This window comes from Narcine bancroftii, chromosome 3 (genome assembly GCF_036971445.1).
Source record: "Narcine bancroftii isolate sNarBan1 chromosome 3, sNarBan1.hap1, whole genome shotgun sequence".
Lineage (NCBI taxonomy): Eukaryota > Metazoa > Chordata > Chondrichthyes > Torpediniformes > Narcinidae > Narcine > Narcine bancroftii.
The window spans coordinates 135,231,097-135,251,008 of NC_091471.1; the positions used below are offsets into that span (position 1 = coordinate 135,231,097).

The following is a 19,912-nucleotide window of genomic DNA, read 5'->3' on the forward strand; positions in this document are numbered from 1 at the left end:
GAGTGCACCTTCTGAACTAATGTACTCAGTTGCCAATGCACCAGACTGTTCCTGCCCCACCTGTGGCAGAGCTTGCTGGCCACACTTTGCCCTCAGCTACAGCTTAGAAGGTCAGAATTTAAGTTAATGCAATAGTTTATTATCCAAAGGGATTTTCTGGGAGGTAATCCCATGTGAAACAGCATATGTTCATTGTTTCATCATAATTTTATTTAATATAAAACTACTTAACAAACATATCACAATATTTCAAACTTAATCTAAATATTTTATATATGAAAAAGGAAAAAAAAAAGAAGAACTACCTCTAAATCCCCCCACCCCTCACCCAACCCTCTACAAACTAAAAAAAAGATAAAGGACAAGAAAACCAAGAGCACTGCACTTTCCAATAATTTTAAACATATATTCATAGAGACCGACTGGAGAAATGGAATGTTCAAGATTCATTTAAATTTTAATACCAACAGTTTGTAAATATGGGCTCAATATTTCACAAAATGTATGATATTTATATCTTAAATTATAAGTAATTTTCTCAAGTGGAATACAACTCCAAACTTCTGCATGTCATCTATCCATTCCCAAATCAATATCCAACTTCAAAGTTATAGCCATACATTTTCTAGCTATTGTCAAAGCAATTTGAACAAATTTTATTTGATACACATTCAATTTTAATTTAGGTTTAATTCCTCTAACATCTCCCAACAAAAATAACATTGGATCTTGTCCGAAACTAACTGATATGATCATTGTTGTACTGAATTAACAAATATGAATTAAAAGCAGACACACAAGACTGCAAATGCTGGAATTTGGAAGAATACACAAACTTTCAGAGGAACACAGTTGGGAGTTCAGTCTCAGTAAAGGTCCCATCCTAAAATGCTAATTAACTATTTCTACCCATGGATGCTATGTGACCTGCTGAGTTCCTCCTCCAGCAGTATTGGAACTCAGTGGGTGAGCAGCATGTGTGTAGGGAAAGGAATTGTCAATGTTTCAGGTCAAAGATTGAGAAAAAAATGTTAGCTGCTATAAAAAGGAAAGAGTGGGATGAGAAAGGGGCCAGTAGGTGAGTAGTGGACCAAGTAAGAGGAACAGATAGAGCCAATTAAAGGAGGGGAGAGTGAGAGTTGTGAGTGAGGAAATAAAGGCCACAATTCCTGGAATCTGATAGGTCAGGAAGATACTAATGAAAGTCATCCAAGGGAGAGAATGGCAAAAGAAACCAGGTGGATTGGGGAATCTGGTGGATGATGAAGGAGGGTGGAATGTGAATGAAACCAGAATGGGAAGTGGGGGCGGGGTGGGGATGGAGAGGATATGGAAAAAGGAACGCAAATGGAACTATCAAGAGTCAATCAGGGAGAGAGACAGACAGACAGACAGAACACAAGGGGTAAGGGTTAGCAGAAATTGGAAAATTCAGTGTGTGAACCATTAGATGGTAGGTGGTCCAGGTGCAATATGAGGTGTTACTTGAATTAAAAGCAAATCCTTTATGTAAAGTTCTGGTGTAGCATGTCTCAAAAACTGCCTGCCTGACCTACTGGATGGCTCCAGTTTTCTCTGTTAAAGGTTCCATTATTGTCACGTAATACTACATTTAGAATGTAACATACATGAAATTCAATAACATGACACGTTATTGCTTTTCTACAAAATAAATCGAGGTGGGAGGGGTGGGTGGGCCTGATGAGGCGTGGGGCCAACTCGAACAGAAATCTGATTAGTTTCATTAGATTACGGCTACATGCGCTTGATGCAGTCCATGCATTGATTTCTGTCTGATCATTTCATTACAGCAGGGACGCTACTTCTTTGCATTCATTCCTGCAGAACTTGGCGTTGTCTTTTTTTTAAGCTCTTTGAAGCCTTATTTGGTAAGTTCCTTCGCCTCAGGGCCTGACATCTTCTCGCCTGATGAAATCCCTGATAACTGGTTTGGAAGAGATGATGGGCTAACTGATAAATCCCTTAATTTCTTTAAACGGGTCTTCAGCCGTTCCGGTGTGAAAGGCGGCTTAATGATCAGTCAGACACTACAGATGAAAGGGAAGCCAGAGGGTTAATGAATGAGCGATTTCCTGCACAAATGAAACCAGCCAAAGAGCCACAGATCGCCTGAAAGAAACACTCGACAACAGACAGGACAACAACAAAGCAAGCGTCTGCATTTAATAATGTATATCTACTGTATTCAGTGTTAACGGACTTGCCCAGTATATTACATAATTACTAATAAACATAATTATGTGTGCCCACGCTCCCTCTCTCTGATTATCTTCTGTCTATAAAACAGATCACGCTACGTTACTGTTCAAACTCGATAAATCAGTATAATCAGGAATTTTTTAACATTACACATAAATTATACTCGAAGCCATTCAGGGCCGGCTCCCCGCCCCATACAGAAGGTTACATGGTTTGACATTAACATTCTCAGCATGTGTTTAGTGGCAGGAGACGGTTGTTTAGGTGCATTCAGATGACTGGAGCAACAAACAAAAGAGTGGTTTAGGAAGTCGGGTGATCTCAGGATAAAGGCATAAGCCAAAACTGGAGTCTGCTGAAAAGATTCATGTCCCTATCACCTGGATCCTTTATCGTCCAATGCGCACAATGTTGGTAAGTGGAGGGGGGGGGGGGCGGTGGAGGAAGAAGTTCAGAAGTTTTAAAGTATTTACTGTGTTGCTACTTATGACCTTGGGAAGCGAGGCTTCGTCGTTACAGATCATTATTAATTAATATTTGCTCTGTCCATTTTCTTCACCGTAAAGCTCTTTTAATGGATAATAGAACCCAGCAGGATGCGCTGGGGGAGAATTGCGCTGGATTCCGGCCTGTGGTTTATTTTACAAATGAATAATATAACCGCTGACGACCGAAGGCATTGAGCGTCTCGGATGCCTTTCCTCCAAGGGGCTCATTCAACATTTTGAATGTTACGTGCGTGCGTCTCTAGGGAATTGTATACATCGATATCAAATCTTAAAGAAGAGGATGCAATCTATTAAAAGGAAATATGCGCTCTCAATAACTTGATTTAATTTGCTGATCCTGTATTCTTACCGTTTATGATACAATAAAAGTAAACTAAACGAGTAATATTAATTAGTTAAAATATATTCAGCCGATGTTTTCAATTTTGTAACCCGTCAGTTTAATTTCTCAGTCGAATCAGACCCATGGGTCATGAATCCAATCTTGTCCTGTCATCATCTCTGGCCGGATGCGCCGTTTCCTCTCATCCAATTAGAGGCTTATATCCGACCAGGCTGGCAGTCTCAGCATTCAACCTGAATTCCTGACTCAACCAATCCGTTTCACATCAAGAGCGTGTCGCTCCCCACTGATCCAATGGGAGCTCGTCGAATGCGGCGTGTCTTGACCTAACCAATCAGCAACGACCGGATATTTAGCATCCTCTTTCTTCCCTTTTATTCCGCTGGTCGGGATGCAAGAGGCCAATGGACGACGGTGGAATGCAAAGTATTAGCCAATGAGCAGCTGTGGAATGCCAAGCGTCGCCCGTGAGCGTGAGGGAAATGTGTGGGTGTGCGCGCGTGTGGGTCGTGGGTAATGTTCGGTGGTCAGTGGGGCACCGAGAACAAATCACGATTGGGCAAAGGTGAGCAAAGTAAGGCGGGAGGCGAACTCTTTTTATCAAGGAGCAATTCAAGTTTGCAGACACTGATTGCACAGATAGAAATCGGATGCATCAAGCACAAAGTTTCATGAAGTGTGAACACAGTCTGAGGCACAGAGAATCGCGGGATACAAACCTATGCAGCCACGCCGTGGTTTGGTGACAGCTTCGATTTGGAGAACAGGTGAACAGCCGGGAGATCAGCACACCGAAAATTCGCCGTGTCCCGTGGAGATTCTCATACAAAAAGGGAAACAGCCCACTGACAAGCAACAGTGCAATGCAGTGTGGAGAGCGGCGGTGAGGAAAGTACCCAGAGACTGCTTGGACGTTCGTGTGGTGCGTGGGGCTGAGGTGACGGGGAAAGTTGGCGGAGTGTGCAGCAATCCACGGACCACGGGGACAAATCCTGGGTCTCGGCTGTCACTTTCACTCGAGTTCAAGCTCCATTTGTTTCGCTCCGATGTGACTACTGATTATTGTTTTTTTTAATAAAAAAAAAACAAGACTTGAGACTGGGCTTCTGGACTAGACTATTACTGTGTCTACATAAGAAAAATGGATTTGCATTGGGTGGATATATGGAAATAGGTAAGATTCCGCGGCCTTAAATAATTTTAAAAGATTTTACTAACTTTGATTCCAGATCATAGTTTTATGTTTCCCAAAATGAAAGCGTCAGGGATGCTTTTTTTTTCTTACCTGCGACATATGTTCATTGGGATGAATCCACTTCCACTTTGTGCAAAGGCCGAACGTTGTTCAATGACCCCAGTGTTGTCACTGGGAAGTCCGCCCTCGTGTGGCGTTTACTGACCGCTGGCCTGCTGTTCATTCATAATTTCATCCCCCTCTCTCTCTCTCGCTCCTTCTCTCCCTGCCCCTTGTACTCCGTAAACGATCGATTAACCGGAGTTTAACCGCACTCTGAAAGGGCGCTGCAGATTATAGTCAGCGGCATTCGACCGCAGGTTTCCGATGTCTTTTGAGTTGTTTTAATTAAACCAACACACAGACCTGCCAACAAGGCGGGAGGAATTGTGGAAGACGGGTTTTTTTTTTCGCGGAGTGTCGGCACTGCAGCTGTCGTTTGCAGCAAGGTGAGGTGGGGGGGGGGGGGTACAATCACGTTTATTGGGTTGGGGGTGCAATCACGTTTATTGGGTTGGGGGTGCAATCACGTTTATTGGGTTGGGGGTGCAATCACGTTTATTGGGTTGGGGTGCAATCACGTTTATTGGGTTGGGGGTGCAATCACGTTTATTGGGTTGGGGTGCAATCACGTTGATTGGGTTGGGGGTGCAATCACGTTGATTGGGTTAGGGGTGCATTCACGTTGATTGGGTTGGGGGTGCAATCACGTTGATTGGGTTGGGGTGCAATCACGTTTATTGGGTTGGGGGTGCAATCACGTTTATTGGGTTGGGGTGCAATCACGTTGATTGGGTTGGGGGTGCAATCACGTTTATTGGGTTAGGGGTGCATTCACGTTGATTGGGTTGGGGTATGGCTGCTGCAGGAGACATTCTGATGCACGCAACATGTTGAACCAGCTGTAGGACTTCTCCATAATTGTCAGATGCTGCCTTACGAGCGGAGAAACTACTTCTTGAGGTATCCTAGGTGATAGTTGAGGGTTATTGTAGGGCGGGGGAGGGGGCGTCTTCTCCGCTTCTGCCCTCCGGCGCCTGCATAATTCTTGGGGGCTTTTTGCTCTTCGTGGTGCGGCCACTCTCTCCGGATCGGGGGCCCGTCTGCAACGGAGAAGTTGGCTCGTGAATCCGGCCACCTTCAGTCGGATCCAGTTCAGCCCGGGAGCTGCCTCTTCTGGTCAGTCTCGGGGTTTCATCCGTGCGGACGAGACGATTTATCAGACTAAAACGTGGCTTGATTTTTTTTTAAAAGTACTTTGTACGTGGCTTTTGTGTCATTTGTTGCAGCCGAGGATCCCCTTCCCTAGCCCCGGGAACGGCTTCAGATTGAAGCTGCAGAAATCTAAAATCCGTTTTGTTCTGCAGGTCTGCCAATTTGGACGTACAGGTCAGATCGCAATGTCAAATGCCAAGGTCAAACTTGTACGTGTTGGCACCGGGGGCGGAGGTCCATTGCAGTGTAAAGATTAGGTCTGACATGAAAGCGGACAAGGGTTTTGCTAGCTAGGTGCAGACCGAGGTCAGTTTTGGAATGGGTCTGTTCGCATGTTCAAGACCATCGAGCCCACACTTCGCTTCTCATTTCCGAAATCGTACGTTTAGCACTGTCTGGAAAGCGCGTCTAGTGAGGAGAGTTCCACGCGTTTTATTTTTTTATCAGAAGCGACGTAAAGGAGAATTACTGATCGCAGGTGCCTGTGTTCTTGGCCCTCCTAACTTGCCAAGTGAGAAAGATTTTGCGCTGAACTTCTGAGAGACCCGTCTAAAAATGTTAAACGCCGAATGGCTCTTCGGGGGACAGTTTGAGTCAACATTGTAAGTCATTAACCAGGGCTGGAGAATTATAGTCGCTTCTGAAGACGGACGTCGCCCATTACAATGCAGTAAGCGTCTCTTCCATGCACGCAGCTCAGATCATTTTATTCAGAAACAACTTTCAAACGCACCAAAAAATGGAAGATATAGCATTTTTGTATTGAAATAGTTTGCAGCCGAAGCTTCTTGGGATGAAATTTTACCAAGCAAGGATAAAGCATGGCTTTGGATTTAAAAAAATGACAAGAACAGTAGGCTTTTAAATGCGATCTCATTATTGCCTATTCGCATTGCATCTAGAAGGGGGGGGGGGGGGGGGGGAGGGAAAGCTGATTTGTTCCATTGGCTGTCAACATAGAATATTTGGTTTGCATTAGTTTGCTCAAACTAAGTGTCCTGATTAACTTTTCATGAGGAGTAATAATGCCTCGGTGTTACAGTGGTCACAGCCAGCACCCGACCACCACTGTTACCCCATTCATTAATCCAGATATATTCAAACTGTTTTATACAGTAGCTGAGGTGAAGTGGTACAAAGCGCTTCTCACTAAATAGCAACTTTCAACAATATCGCAGCAACATTCAACTGTGAAGTTTCATGAATTATGTTTATCACATTAGTAGATAATTAATTATGTGTACCAAGTATCAAGTTCTTTTTAGAAATGCTAAAAGCAGTTATTCTCCAATTTCCATGGGATCCAGATTAAACATTTTGAAACTCTTTGCTTACTCATGTATTTTTGTCCTTGCAATATTTTTTTTCTCTCTCACACACACCATCCTTCCCTTTGCATCCTCAACCTGTGGTACTGAAGTTAGATGTTTTGTTCTCAAAACATCAACCATTCATTTTCTGCCACTGATGCAGCTTGATCCTCCAGGTCCTCCTGCAGATTGTGTTTAGCTTCAGATTCCAGCATCTGCAGTATCACCTCTTTTGAAGAGATGTGCTCAAAAGGTACATCTTTCAAATGCAGCTTGACTACCAAATTATTGTCTCGGCCGAGGCTCCTGCTACTTGTGTGGGCATTCACTTTTGGATATTTTCTTCCAATAGTGAATAATAAATAGCAAGACTGTAAACTTGAGTGTAATCTGTACTTTAAGATCATTGATGAATACATTGTGTTATTTGTGATGAAAATTAGATTCTGAATTCCAATACATATGCAAATGTTAAACATTCAAATTTCTCAGTGAGTCTCTTCAGTGATGCTCAAATATAAAGAATGTTACCTCTTGGCATTATTCTCCTGTGGATAAGTGCTATCTTCCCAACATTGCTTCATTTAATTGTCACCATTACTTACCATAAGGCAAAAGAAAATTGTTGTGATTTTGTTGAGGGATGAATGAGAAATTTACAACTTAATTTTTATATATGAATTATGTGGCAATGATATATGTATTATTTGTATTTTTAGCAAATAAGGGCTGAACTGAATTTGTTAACCAAAGAATTCAAATCCATATGTGAAAAAACTCAGTAAATTGTTACATTTTCATAATGTTGGAAAGCAGTAGAGGCTGTTGCACAAAAATAAGGCCAGTATTGTGGAAAGTCACAAATTAAAACTGGATTATGGTCACAACATGGTAATCATCTTTTCATTCCATCCTATTTTATGCTTCTAGATCTAGTATTTCATTATCAGTATAGTCTTTCAGTGAAGAAACTGAGTACTGGGCACTAAGGCAGCCAGATCCTGGCCATTCTAAGCAAGGCAGTGTTTTAACCCATTGCACAACTTTCATATGATTATTTGTAAAGCAATCCAAAATTAATTTATTTTTTAAAAAAAAACATCAATTTTATTTCACATTTGTGAGAAACCACAGAGTATCTGGAGACATTGGCATGTAGTTATAATGTCAAATTATGTTCCAAAGCTACTTTGTTGTAATAATAATCATTGTGTGAATGAACAAGCTTTGGTTGGGTTTTGATATTCTATCAGACTTCCTCTAGAAGGATGTTATTTAAAGAGAGCATGGTAGCGTGGCTCAGAGTTTTACTTGGTAAGAGAAGGCGGGGGGGTGGGGGGGGGGGTTGTTGATACATCAAAATAACATTGGCTGGAATATTTACTCAAATGTAATGACATGAAGTTTTTTAAAAAAACACAAATGCTGGAGGAATGCAGTAGATCTCGCTGCATCCATAGGAGGTAAAGATATATTATTGATGTTTTGGGCCTGACCCGTTTACCTCCTTTGGATGTTGTGAGACCTGCTGGGTTCCACCAGCATTTCTGTGTCTTTATTCCAACCACAGCATCTACAGACATTTGTGTTTCACTGGCATGAACTTTGACTATTTTCCTCACACAGTGTTGTGCACAAGTAACCAGTACATTAACTCATCAACTGCTGACCACATTTTTATGACTTTCAGAATTGAATAATGGAAAAACGCTCTTTCATTTTAAATGTATTTTCCTGTGTACAATTAAAATTATTTTTAAATACATATTACTTGGATTGTGTTGTTATGATTAGTTTTGTTTACTAAGACTGATTAGAGTAATCTTTGGAATAGAAGATGCATTTTATTTTTCACTGTAACATGAAACATTAAAACTGTTCTTTTTCTTATATTATGCCATTATTTGATACATGTTCTGAGTATTTTTTCTGTCATTTAGCCCAAATCTTTCTTTCAAATATAGGAAATAAACTAGTTCCTCTTCCTTGCACATCCCCTCCTGGAGTGCTAGCACCAGAGACAGTATTATTTATGGTTGCTGCAAATTTCTGTCTGGCGTTATTCAATAGGGTGTACGACTTGGAAGTGATTGAATTGACCAGCAGTTCTTCCTACTCCTTTTACCCTCCTCTTCTATTCTCTAAGATCCAACTATTGGCAGCAAACCCAACCAATCACCTGAAGCAGGTGAAATCAAGGAATTTTTTTTTTCTCTATACGACTTGAAGTATGACGGTTTCTTGGGTGGGATTGAAACTGACTGGTGGTTTTGCTGACTGAAATCCCTGCACCCTTGTTTGAGTTTATTTTCATGTTTAAAGTTTCCCATCTAATGGATTGGAGACTGTTGCTTATATTATGAATCATAGATTTATATAACTTTTTGTTAGAACAACATATTTCAGATGATTTTGAGGTTGGACAGGGTGTCTATTGACTGATGATTAGTAATTTTACATGAACAGCTCAGAATATTGTAATCTTCATTTTGTATTCTATCACAGGCCTTTATTTTTATATTTTTTTAATATTTAGGCATACAGCACGGTAACAGGCCACTTTCGGCCCATGAGTCCGTGCCACCCAAGTTACACCTAATTAAACTACACCCCTGGTACATTTTGAATAGTGGGAGGAAACTGGAGCCCCCCAGGGAAAACCAAAGCAGACATGGGGACAATGTACAAATGCGGGATTCGAACCCTGCTGGTGTTATAGATGCGTGGCACTAACCGCCACGCCAACCGTACCCCCTTTAGTTGGGTGTTGCATGCTTTTGATTTATTTCAACATTTTCCATCTTTGCTCTATGCAAATCAGAATCATTGAATGGTCTCCTTTTGCATTGTAATCATTCTTTCCCTCACCTCTGTACTGGCTCAATGTAAGAACATTTCCACTGCTCTAGCTCCCCAGCTCTCTCCCTATTACCCTCAAATTTTTCCCATTTGCTTATTTACCTGGAATATTTTAAATGCTGAAATTAATTCTTCCTATACTACAAGCCCGAGAAGTGCATACCAGACTTTTAACCACGAGCTGTGTTAAAGTAATCTTCCTCATGTCACTTTTGGTTATTTTGTGTATCACATTTGCTCTTTCATCTAGTTCTTGACCAGACATTTCTTCCAACATCAATTACTTCTCTCTGCCCTCTCTGTATCTTTCACCGTGCTAGATTATTTTTCATTAGGTTTCAGATTTCTTGTCAAAGAACATACATGACATGACATATAACCCTGAGATTCTTTTTTCCTGCAGGTGAGGCAGAATTACCACTTTCTAGTATTGAAAAAAACTGTACACAATGTACACATGTTAACAAATAAAGAAATGTAAACAAACTGTGTAATACAGAAAGAAATAAAATCAATAAAGCACAAAGTGATTGAGTTTGTTGTTGAGGAGTCTGATGGTGGAGGGGTAGCTGGTGTTTCCGAAACTGGTGGTGTGAGTCTTTTGGCACCTCAACCTCTTTCCTAATGGCAGCAGTGAGAACAGAGCAGGTGCTGGGCAATGTGAATCCTTGGATCATTTGTGCTGCTCTCTGGCGGCAGCATTCCCTGCAGATGTTCTCAATGTTGGGGAGGGTTTTGCCTGTGATATCCTAGGTTGTGGCCACTGGTGTTCTCATACCAGACCATGATGTAGCCGGTCAGCACACTTTGCAGCACACATTTGTAGAAATTTGCCAGGGTTTCCAATGTCATAGCAAACCTCCACAAATATCTCCATTAGGATCTCTTCACAGCTTCTCTGTTTGAGGGGAAAGGTTGGAAGGGTGAATATTCAAAATGATTCTAGTCTCAATATTATTGCACTTTTGTCAGGATCTAGTCAAGAATTTTTACATATCACTATACAATCATGAAAATGAGATATGATTTCATCTAAAAAGAACAAAAGGTTTTACAGTCCAATTCTGTGATTTAGTTTCAGGATCTGGATTATTTAGTCATGTGTTTCAAATCTTTGCTACAAGATCAGATGCAGAGGTGATCTGCTGCCCAAATAAAGGGAAAGAATTAATTTAGCTGGTTGTACTATTTTCACAAACACTGAGTGGTTATCTCAAAGGTAACTATTCCTAGGAGAGATTCGCAAGGGTAGAAAGAAATATTAAAGTAAGTCATTACATGTATCACTACATATAATCAGGAAAAGAATTACCACGAATTACCATGACAGGCAAGACAATGGATATGTATCCTGGAGGAGAAAGCTCCCATGGACTGAAATGTAAGTGAGGAAACATGGTGAAGAAGTCGTATATGAGGAAATAACAAGGTAGAGTGCATTTGAATGGGAGTTCTGGAGGACAGAAAAAATAATGAATGAGTGTTCATCAATTTCCATTGGCAATTTCAAAAACAAGCTTTATCCTGCGATGTTCATTAATCTGAGGAAAATTAACATTAGCTGTAACACCCAGGACATCATGTGCTACAAACTTGTTTTATTAACATACTGCGTCAGAATGGCCACAAGGCTTCATGTACCCTCACTCTACAACTCCTTATTGTGTGCTCGGCTCCCAGAAACAAGAGTGGAGCTTCAATTCCCTTGTGCCTCTAAACATCCTGAATTTTATTTTATGTTGTCTGACCAGAGTCAAAATGTGTGAAACTTTTTGCCAGCTCAATATCAGCAAAGTGGAAATGATCACATTTACTCCTCATTTTAACTTTTGATTCCATACTTATTCATAGTATCTGGCTCAGATTGGGCACCTTGGCGACCAGATGAATTATTTTCAGTGTTTAAAAACTTTTCATGGATATCCTGTATCTGACCCATTTTATTGCTTTTTATCATTGTTTCCTGCAGGTTGAAATTATCCCATTTTATTTCAAATTATAATGGGAACAATCGGGTTTTGTCTAGTTGCCACTAATAATGATTTATCTTGTTTTAAGTAATAAGTATCTTGTGTGTGACCTGAATCAGCTTTTGATCAAGTCTCATTTTTAGGAGCCTTGTAGTTGCTTTCTGAGCAGTGATCAGGTAGATGAGATTGCCTGTCAATAACAGGACATGCCTGAGTTTCAGATGAAAATCCAGCTCTTTCCAAGGTCTCATGGTTCTACACCACCAGAAAGGCAAACAGGATGAAAATGACCTGTTAAATCCAGTGTTGCTGCTCTTGCTTGCATTCCCTTTAAATAATGAAAAGACATAACTATTGCACAAGAAAGAATGTAACCCTTTTAATAGTACTTAAAAGAATATGCTGTCATTTTTTAAAATTCAAACTCAAATCAGATTGTAGAGTGATCCTTGCCAAAACATTAAATCTGGACATACATGAACATCATATCTATGATGTGGGCATGTTGTGCATTGCCCACAACATGGAATAAATGCATGCACATTTCTGGACCTGATTAACATTGGTAAGGTTTGCAATACTTTTCAAATCACAGTAAATTTTGCTTATTTTTAACATGTATCTCTTGAAAAGTTTCTTAATGGAAATTGGGTAACAGGTGTCAAAGATATCCCCTCTCCCACCAAGAACTCTATTGCTCTTCAGAATTTCCTCTTGCATCCCCAGCAGATTGGATTCAAAAAAATTCATCTGTGATGATATACCTTTTCACTCTCCTATAGCTGTGTGCATCAACTGCATCTTTTGCAGAACAGGATAGCCCGATTCTGTACACATCCCCCACCTCTCCACCATTATGGGTTGCAAAGCCTCAACAGTTGTGACCTAGCTTTTGAAACACTACATCTAAACTCCTGTTCCTTGCTTGTACCCATCAAAGTACTTCATAAATACCTGAGAGCATCCACCTTGTATGACACCTGTGGCAACCTGTACAAAGTTCTCAATTCCTGTCTTGTTAGACAATTATATAAGTGTCAGATGAACAGTGTTTTAGAAGGAGTGAGACAAAAGATCATTCCTTCCCCTCTCAATTTCCACAGATAAAATAGCTTGCTTTAAGGAACATTGAGGTGATCCAATGCTGTAGATGTTGACGGGGAAGGTCTGAAACCAGCCCTTTTCCTGATAAGTCAAATATAAGTGACGGTAAAACATTTACAGGGATATGTTGGGAGTTCAAATCACTGTTTATTGTTAAGCAGTATCTGGTGCAAAGTGGAAGTACTTTTGTACTCCACAAGACTCCCACACTATATATATATAGAAGTAATGTTATTGTTGGTGTTGTGGTCAGAATCTAGTATTGCTCAACAAATGTACATATTTGCAATAGCCTGGGATACTTGGGATCATATATATTATAACTGTGAGTAACAATACGACCCTAATATACTTTCTTCTTTACTTGTGTTGGCAGACTTTCAGATGCATGCCAAGTCCACAGTGAATGCAGGAAGTTGTGATCATCACAGATGGAGAGCCGTATTCAGCATGGCAGTGGTGGCTCATTGGTTGTGATTCAGCAACCCTCTCTTGACAGTAGACAGAGACTTGACTATGAACGGGAGCTGCAGCACACTGCCATTTTATCCCTTGATCAGATTAAAGTAATCAGGACAAGCAACGAGTACACAGAAGGCCCAGCCACTGCAAAGAAAGCTGGTAGCATTGGTAGTAGCAGAGCCACACATGATAAATATGAGAGGACTCACGAAGTGATACCAATCAATGTGAATAATAATGATGAACATCGGCCCTCTCACCACACACACGTTGGTCACCATTCCTCCAGCAGGATGCCTGTCTTGAGTAGGTCAACCAGCACGGGTAGTGCAGCTAGTTCAGGGAGTAACAGTAGTGCATCTTCTGAGCAAGGACTTTTGGGACGATCCCCACCAAAACGGCTAACTTCCAGCCACAACAGACCAGACCGGACAATTAGAATACAACCTAAATCATCTGCCAGTACAACGGATGAGTTGAAATGCTTAGGAAAAGAGGATTTGTCAAAACATAGATTTATATGTGAGCAATGTGGGAAATGTAAGTGCAGAGAATGCACCGCACCAAAGACCCTCCCTTCATGTTTGGTTTGTAACAAGCAGTGCCTGTGTTCAGTAGAGAGTACTGTGGAGTATGGTACATGCATGTGCTTGGTCAAGGGAATCTTTTACCACTGCTCCGATGATGATGAGGATTCCTGTGCAGATAATCCTTGCTCTTGCACCCATTCGCACTGCTGCTCCAGGTTCTTGTTTATGGGTTTAATGTCCTTATTTATGCCCTGTTTACTCTGCTACCTTCCAGCCAAAGGCTGTATCAAACTTTGCCAGGGGTGCTATGATCGTTTAAACAGGCCTGGATGCCGTTGCAAGAACTCAAATACCGTGTATTGTAAACTTAAAAGCTGTCCCACTCAAGGAGAGGATAAACCCTCTTGATCCCAGGCAGCAGAGCTCTTTAACACTTTATTTTAATCATTTTGAATTCATACTTGTTTGTTTACCTGCTTGATCTTGGACTGGATATCAACAAAATCATAGCAACCATTCTAACAACCCATTCTACAATAGAAAATGGCTGCTATTTACCAACATGGCCTAAGAATGTGAATATTGCTAATAGCTCCAGGTGAACAGGCATCCAATTACATCAGAGGAGTATACCATTGTCTTTTTCCGCCTACAAACGACCCCCTCGTCTAAGTTAATTGATGGCAGATTTTTTGCAAAGTAACTTTTTTTCCTCCAATCATTGAATCATGGAGCATAATTGGAATTAATCAGCTTGGTTGCCAGAGGACTTTGTCCCAATTAATATATGGATGTCACAATACAAATTCCTGATTTAAAATTTTTTGTGAACTGTTAATCAGTGATGATGTTAACTGGCATTTGTTATTACTTGTAAATGTGTTGTCTAACATTTCTAATATATGCAGCCCTACTCCTGAAAGAATCCAAAGTGTATATTTCCCCATTTGCAATAATCAACAAGGAAACAATTATGAAAAGTGAGGAATTGCACCTCAAAACTTCTTTAACCCAATCATATTTGATTGTATTAACAGGGGCAAATACATTTTTAGTGTGTCCTTTATATTACGTTAAAGTCTTGCTACACTTAAACAACATTGGACGTTTCCATGTCAGTACATGGGGAACATATAAATGTAGATTATGACCACTGTCTCTAAGAAGACAACCTCCATTATGGGATGCACTGAATTAATGTGCCTTTATAAAGTAAAAATGTGTCAGCTTCTTTCTGGTCTTTTTTTAAAAAAGGGAGTATGTCAGATTCTAGAAAAGTTTGTGATAATTATTTCTCCTTTTTTAGTCATCATTCAAATATCACACCAAACTAAATAACAAATTTCAGTTCTGAATAGAGTCCAGCATATTATAAAATTATTTCTTTTAAAGGGGGAAGTTGCTTCTCATTTTAAATTTCAACCTAACCTGCTTTGGACATTAAAAGTGGAGGTTGATTTAATGGTGACTTTTACATGGAGGAGCAAAATACAGCTAAGGCTCTTTAATAAGTCTACTAATTAATCTTTTATTGTGACATCTATAGTTAAATATTGGGTTGCCTTTAAAATGATAGGATTATATTCTTGTTGATGTGGTCACATTTGCCCCATTGAGCTCTTTGTGTTTCAGTCTTGCCTAATGTTGGCATTCTTTGTGTAAATATTTTATGTAAAAATAAGTTTTGTGGAATGCTGACTTCTTAAAATTCTCAAAACTTCTCTTGTTGTAAAGAGTATTTATTACGTGAAGCTTTATTATTTTATGGTATTTATTTTGAAAAGCTGTCTGAAAATTTACTCATTTCTGAATATAACAAATATCATTACTTACTGAGGAAAAAATAAGGGTGACACAAAGAAAATACATATGTTAACTATAAGGCAGAAATATATAAATTAATGAAAATATCACCTTGTCTGTTGTTTGAGTCTTATTTTGTAGTGGCTTGAAAAGTCCATATTTACAGTGTTCAGTTTTCCAAAGATACCTCCAAGCACAGCGCATGAATTGCTTCTAAGTATATATAGCCTGCCATTCAGGAAATGAACTGTGATAATATATAACTAAATTAGCCATTTGAACCATTTAACCATCCAAATGGTTCTACATGAAAACAATACAATTATTGGATGGGTCAATGCAGAATGTTGGTGCATTAATGAATTCTTTTTAGCAATTTATCCTTATTGTCAGTGGAACTGAATTTCAGAAGCACGTGAGCCACTACGTTGTTTGTACATTTACCAAAAATGGCTGAAATAAAATTTTACCTCCTCATTTCTTAGAAAGTATAAACTCTTGTCTGGATGAAATGTGATGGTGGTGAGTTTGACGGCATTAACTTGGAATTCTTCCAAAGTCCTGCTGGATCAGAATTTCCTTAAATAGAATGAGAAGTGGATTGGTATGTTCGAACATTGTGGTTGAACTGGGCATGTGTTTAGCCTCAGATGATTATCAAGCCAAAGATTTAAATAAAGATCCTATTTTACTCCAGGTAATGGTAATGATTCCAACATGTTTGAACAAGGGTTGTCGCTAGATGGTGTGTATAATGTAGTGCCATAAACCTGCTTTGAATAATACACCAAGAATAAATTAAAATTGCACACTAGGTCACTGTGCAATGTGGTTAGGTGTTTTTCCCATCCAGTAAATTGCCTATGGGCACATTTCACACCTCTGAAGGAATATTAGTGTTACAAAACTGATTTGACTTGGGCTGAATTTCGAAAACCCAGCTGTTTAATGCTTTTCTTTCTTATTCTGATTTTAAAACTGATGTCCATAGGCAATAATTCTTTATGCCCTTCATCCCTTCCAATTTTTGTTCTCTAATTAAGGCAGAACATTGCTGGATACTGTCCAGTATCTCATCCACATTACTGGACAGGAATAGACAACAACCATACAAGAGTACTTAGGTCTGGGGCACATAGCTGATTCTAGTACTGTCCTAAATACTAGACATTTAGATTCACTCTCCAGTAGGAGTCATTTTATTTACCTGGAATCTGTTAAACAAAAATCAATGGACAGGTTGAAAAGTCTCCATGACTCCAAATCCAAGGTATTTTTCAAACTGAATATCAACTGAAAATATGCTTCTACATCCTTAATCATCTGTCCTTGCATATGTACTTTCTTCTATCTCTCTAGAAATGATCAAGCCACTTCAGATTCCCATTTGAGCAGTAGGGTCAGTGCAGAGAATCCCACTTTCAGAAGCAAAATAATGTGGCCACTTAACTGGATTTTAATGAGAGGAAGTGAGGGAGGAATGCCACCAGAACCATGGGGGAACATCTTGGTCCTCCAGGATTAGTGGACTGCAGGACAAACTGAAAGTCAAATTCTGCAGAATGGTACAATCAATCACAGGTTTTCAGTGAATTTGGGACATCATAGACATAATGTGGTTAACACTATGGGCACACAATGAGAAAGAGCAACTTTAGGAGTCCAAGTCTTGAAATGATCGCATAATTTAAAATATTCCACAGTCCTATAGATTGCCAGTTGGTTTATTGTTCCTTCATTATAGAGAAAATATATATTTAAGAAAAAATCTTACAAAAGGGTTATACAATTATCTGGTGAGGAAGGTTCTCAATGCTGTAGAAATAAATCAGTGGAGACTGAAGTCAATACTTGACACAAATCCCATTACAGAGAGTTAAAATCACTGAAAATTAAATTCCTCCCCTTCCTAATCTTTTTCAATGTTTTTTTGAGTATTGCAGTGAAAGTAAAATTTAAGAGAAATGTCTATGCCAAAGGCTTGAAGATTGTGGAATTCTTACCACTGAATGATTAACACCAGGGGCTATCGACGCATTCTAATTAAGAAATATTTGCAAATGTTTGAAATGAAAGATGGAACACTGATGAGACAACACAACAATGATTAATTGTAGATTGGATATGTAGTGAGAAATTGTAAATCCATCTACATGCAAGCCCTGCAGTATCTACCAAAGAACCGTAGAGCACTACAGCACAGAAAACAGGGCATTCAGTCCTTCTAGTCTGTGCTGAAACATCATTCCGCTCGTCCCACTGACCTGCACCCATTTCATAACCCTCCAGACCTCTCCCATCCATGTATCTATCCAATTTATTCTTAAAACTTAAGAGTGAACCTGCATTTACCACGTCAGATGGCAGCTCGTTCACACTCCCACAACTCTCGGGTGAAGAAGTTCCCCCTAATGTTCCTCCTAAACCATTCACCTTAAAACCATTATCTCTCCTGATCTAAGTGGAAAAAGCATACTCGCATTTATACTGTCAATACCTCTCATAATTTTGTAACCTAGCAAAGTGAACAGACACAAGAAATCAAATTATTTTTTCCACACTTTACATTTTTACAATTCTATTTTGACATTAAACTTGACTAGTAATATCGCCCAGATTCTTCCGAATCTGACTGACTAGATTCTACCTGATCTGATGTAGTGGATGAGCATGTTGATTTATCACAGTGACGTCATTTACTTTTCCTTTTAATGATTTATTGGGCTATAGAATCAGTTCCTAAACAAGGAATCCTAAGTCACAAAGAATTTTCCGATACCTACTGAACTGAATCATTTTTGCAGAATATAATAATTTAAATATTTCTGCCAAATTGCCCATCAACTTTCTATCCACAACCACAGATTCAATGGGTTGAGAAACTAACATTTTTTGTCATCATTTCCACCCAGATTTGTTCAGATGAACAGTATCTTTGCTTTAATATGGTTGTGTTTTGTGAAATGATTGATTTATCTGGAGAATGAAATAATTGTCTAATCCAACTAAATTGTAGGAAGATATCACTAGCATGTTGAATGGAGTATTGATAAAGGAGTGTAATGGTCATGTTTGGGTTTCCAGAAGACACTTGATCATTTGTAATCTGATTGGTTTAATCTTTTTTTTTCACTTTTTCTCCATTTCCAGATATTGATCTATATAAGCTATAGATTCTGCTGTGAATGCAGTCATTGCAGTTGGGTTATTTTATATAGTTTTGATTTAATACTAATACTTCTGGGGATTGATTAATTTTTGCTGCTGGAGGTCTGTTCACCAACTCACATTGATGTCTCTAGCCTATTTGGTCAACTGCAGAAAAGGGACTGTCTTATGGCTGGGAGATAACAAAATATGCAATTACGCTGAGGCTTCAACCAATGGATCATTAATCCTCTCCTTGTTTCAATAGCTGCAATTTGAAGTCATCTACATGTTGTTTTCACACAAAAAAAAATAGAAGCTGACTTGAGATTCCAGTTTAGGATACTTAAGAATGAGGAAGTGTTATGTTTTGTAGGTAATTACTGGTGGAAGTTACTTAATGTGAGTCTGAAACAAAAGTTTTGGTAAAATAAAAAGATGCATGTTCACAGCCTGGATGCATTCAGAAGAGTGAAGATAGGTGAGCTCACGACCGCTGATCCACATCCCTTAATTTGTGCTTTCAAGGTAGGAACCCCGTGGTGGCGAAACTGCTAAATAGAAAATTAATGTATGTAATGATGGAAAATTATGGATATGACACCAAAGTGCAAAGTTTTCCTTTTGGAAATAATTTATCGTGAATAAAGTCTATTTTTGGTTTGAGAAAAGAAAAGCCTGTGAAAATGGATGCACGTGAGAGAATGTGGGTGTTTTTAGTTTGGTGTGGAGAATGGTGGGCTGGTTTGCAACAGCTAGTACATTTTCCAAAGGTCTAAATATGTGGCAGAATCAGATGGATTTGCACTGACAGCCAGAGCCTCCTGAGCAAAATGCTGTGAAATCAAAACCACGATGGCAGGCATCAGGTGCCATTTAAAGCAGACAGCTACAGCTTGGCTGAAGACTAGCTTTCAGACTGGGTATTAAACTAAGGCCTGCCCTACCCCTGGATCAGGGAAACTTTGATGAGGGTGGTGCTGTGGTAATGACATCACTGCCACTGGGTGCGAACCCAGAGGAAGCGGAGGAATGGCAGTTCAGTGATTTTCTGTGGGGTCCTACCGTCTCAGGGCTTTGTGCAGGTTGAATTGCCTGTAGAATGTGGCCATTGGTGGTTTGCTATCCATTGAAGATCCTTGGAGGTACATGCTCAAGATGGCGGCACTCGTGTTTGGCAGCCGGACATTGAAAGGTTGCGGGTGC

At 39.6% G+C, this 19,912-nt stretch overlaps 1 protein-coding gene and 1 long non-coding RNA gene across 5 annotated transcripts; one reads left to right on the forward strand and one right to left on the reverse strand.

The window, feature by feature from the left end:
* Positions 1 to 438: 438 nt before the first annotated feature.
* LOC138757598 (uncharacterized) lies at positions 439 to 4,738 on the reverse strand. The gene is made up of 2 exons (XR_011353719.1): positions 4,358 to 4,738; positions 439 to 2,048 (listed from the first exon to the last, which is right to left on the reverse strand). It is a non-coding gene; the product is annotated as an uncharacterized lncRNA (long non-coding RNA).
* spry1 (sprouty homolog 1, antagonist of FGF signaling (Drosophila)) lies at positions 3,436 to 16,036 on the forward strand. Of its 4 annotated transcripts, none has more exons than XM_069925228.1 (3): positions 3,436 to 4,246; positions 5,674 to 6,191; positions 13,141 to 16,036. In XM_069925228.1, exon 3 carries the CDS (start codon positions 13,196 to 13,198, stop codon positions 14,162 to 14,164), a length of 969 nt encoding a protein of 322 aa, XP_069781329.1. In that variant the 5' UTR covers positions 3,436 to 4,246; positions 5,674 to 6,191; positions 13,141 to 13,195; the 3' UTR covers positions 14,165 to 16,036. The 4 variants fall into 4 exon arrangements, with proteins under 4 accessions (XP_069781329.1, XP_069781331.1, XP_069781328.1 ...); XM_069925230.1 differs by having other exon boundaries at positions 5,674 to 6,123; XM_069925227.1 differs by lacking the exon at positions 5,674 to 6,191 and having other exon boundaries at positions 3,438 to 4,246.
* Positions 16,037 to 19,912: the final 3,876 nt, after the last annotated feature.

What these genes read in the sequence shown, in the direction of transcription:
- spry1 (XM_069925228.1), top strand. Translation starts at nt 13,196, where the DNA reads ATGGAGAGCCGTATTCAGCATGGCAGTGGTGGCTCATTGGTTGTGATT.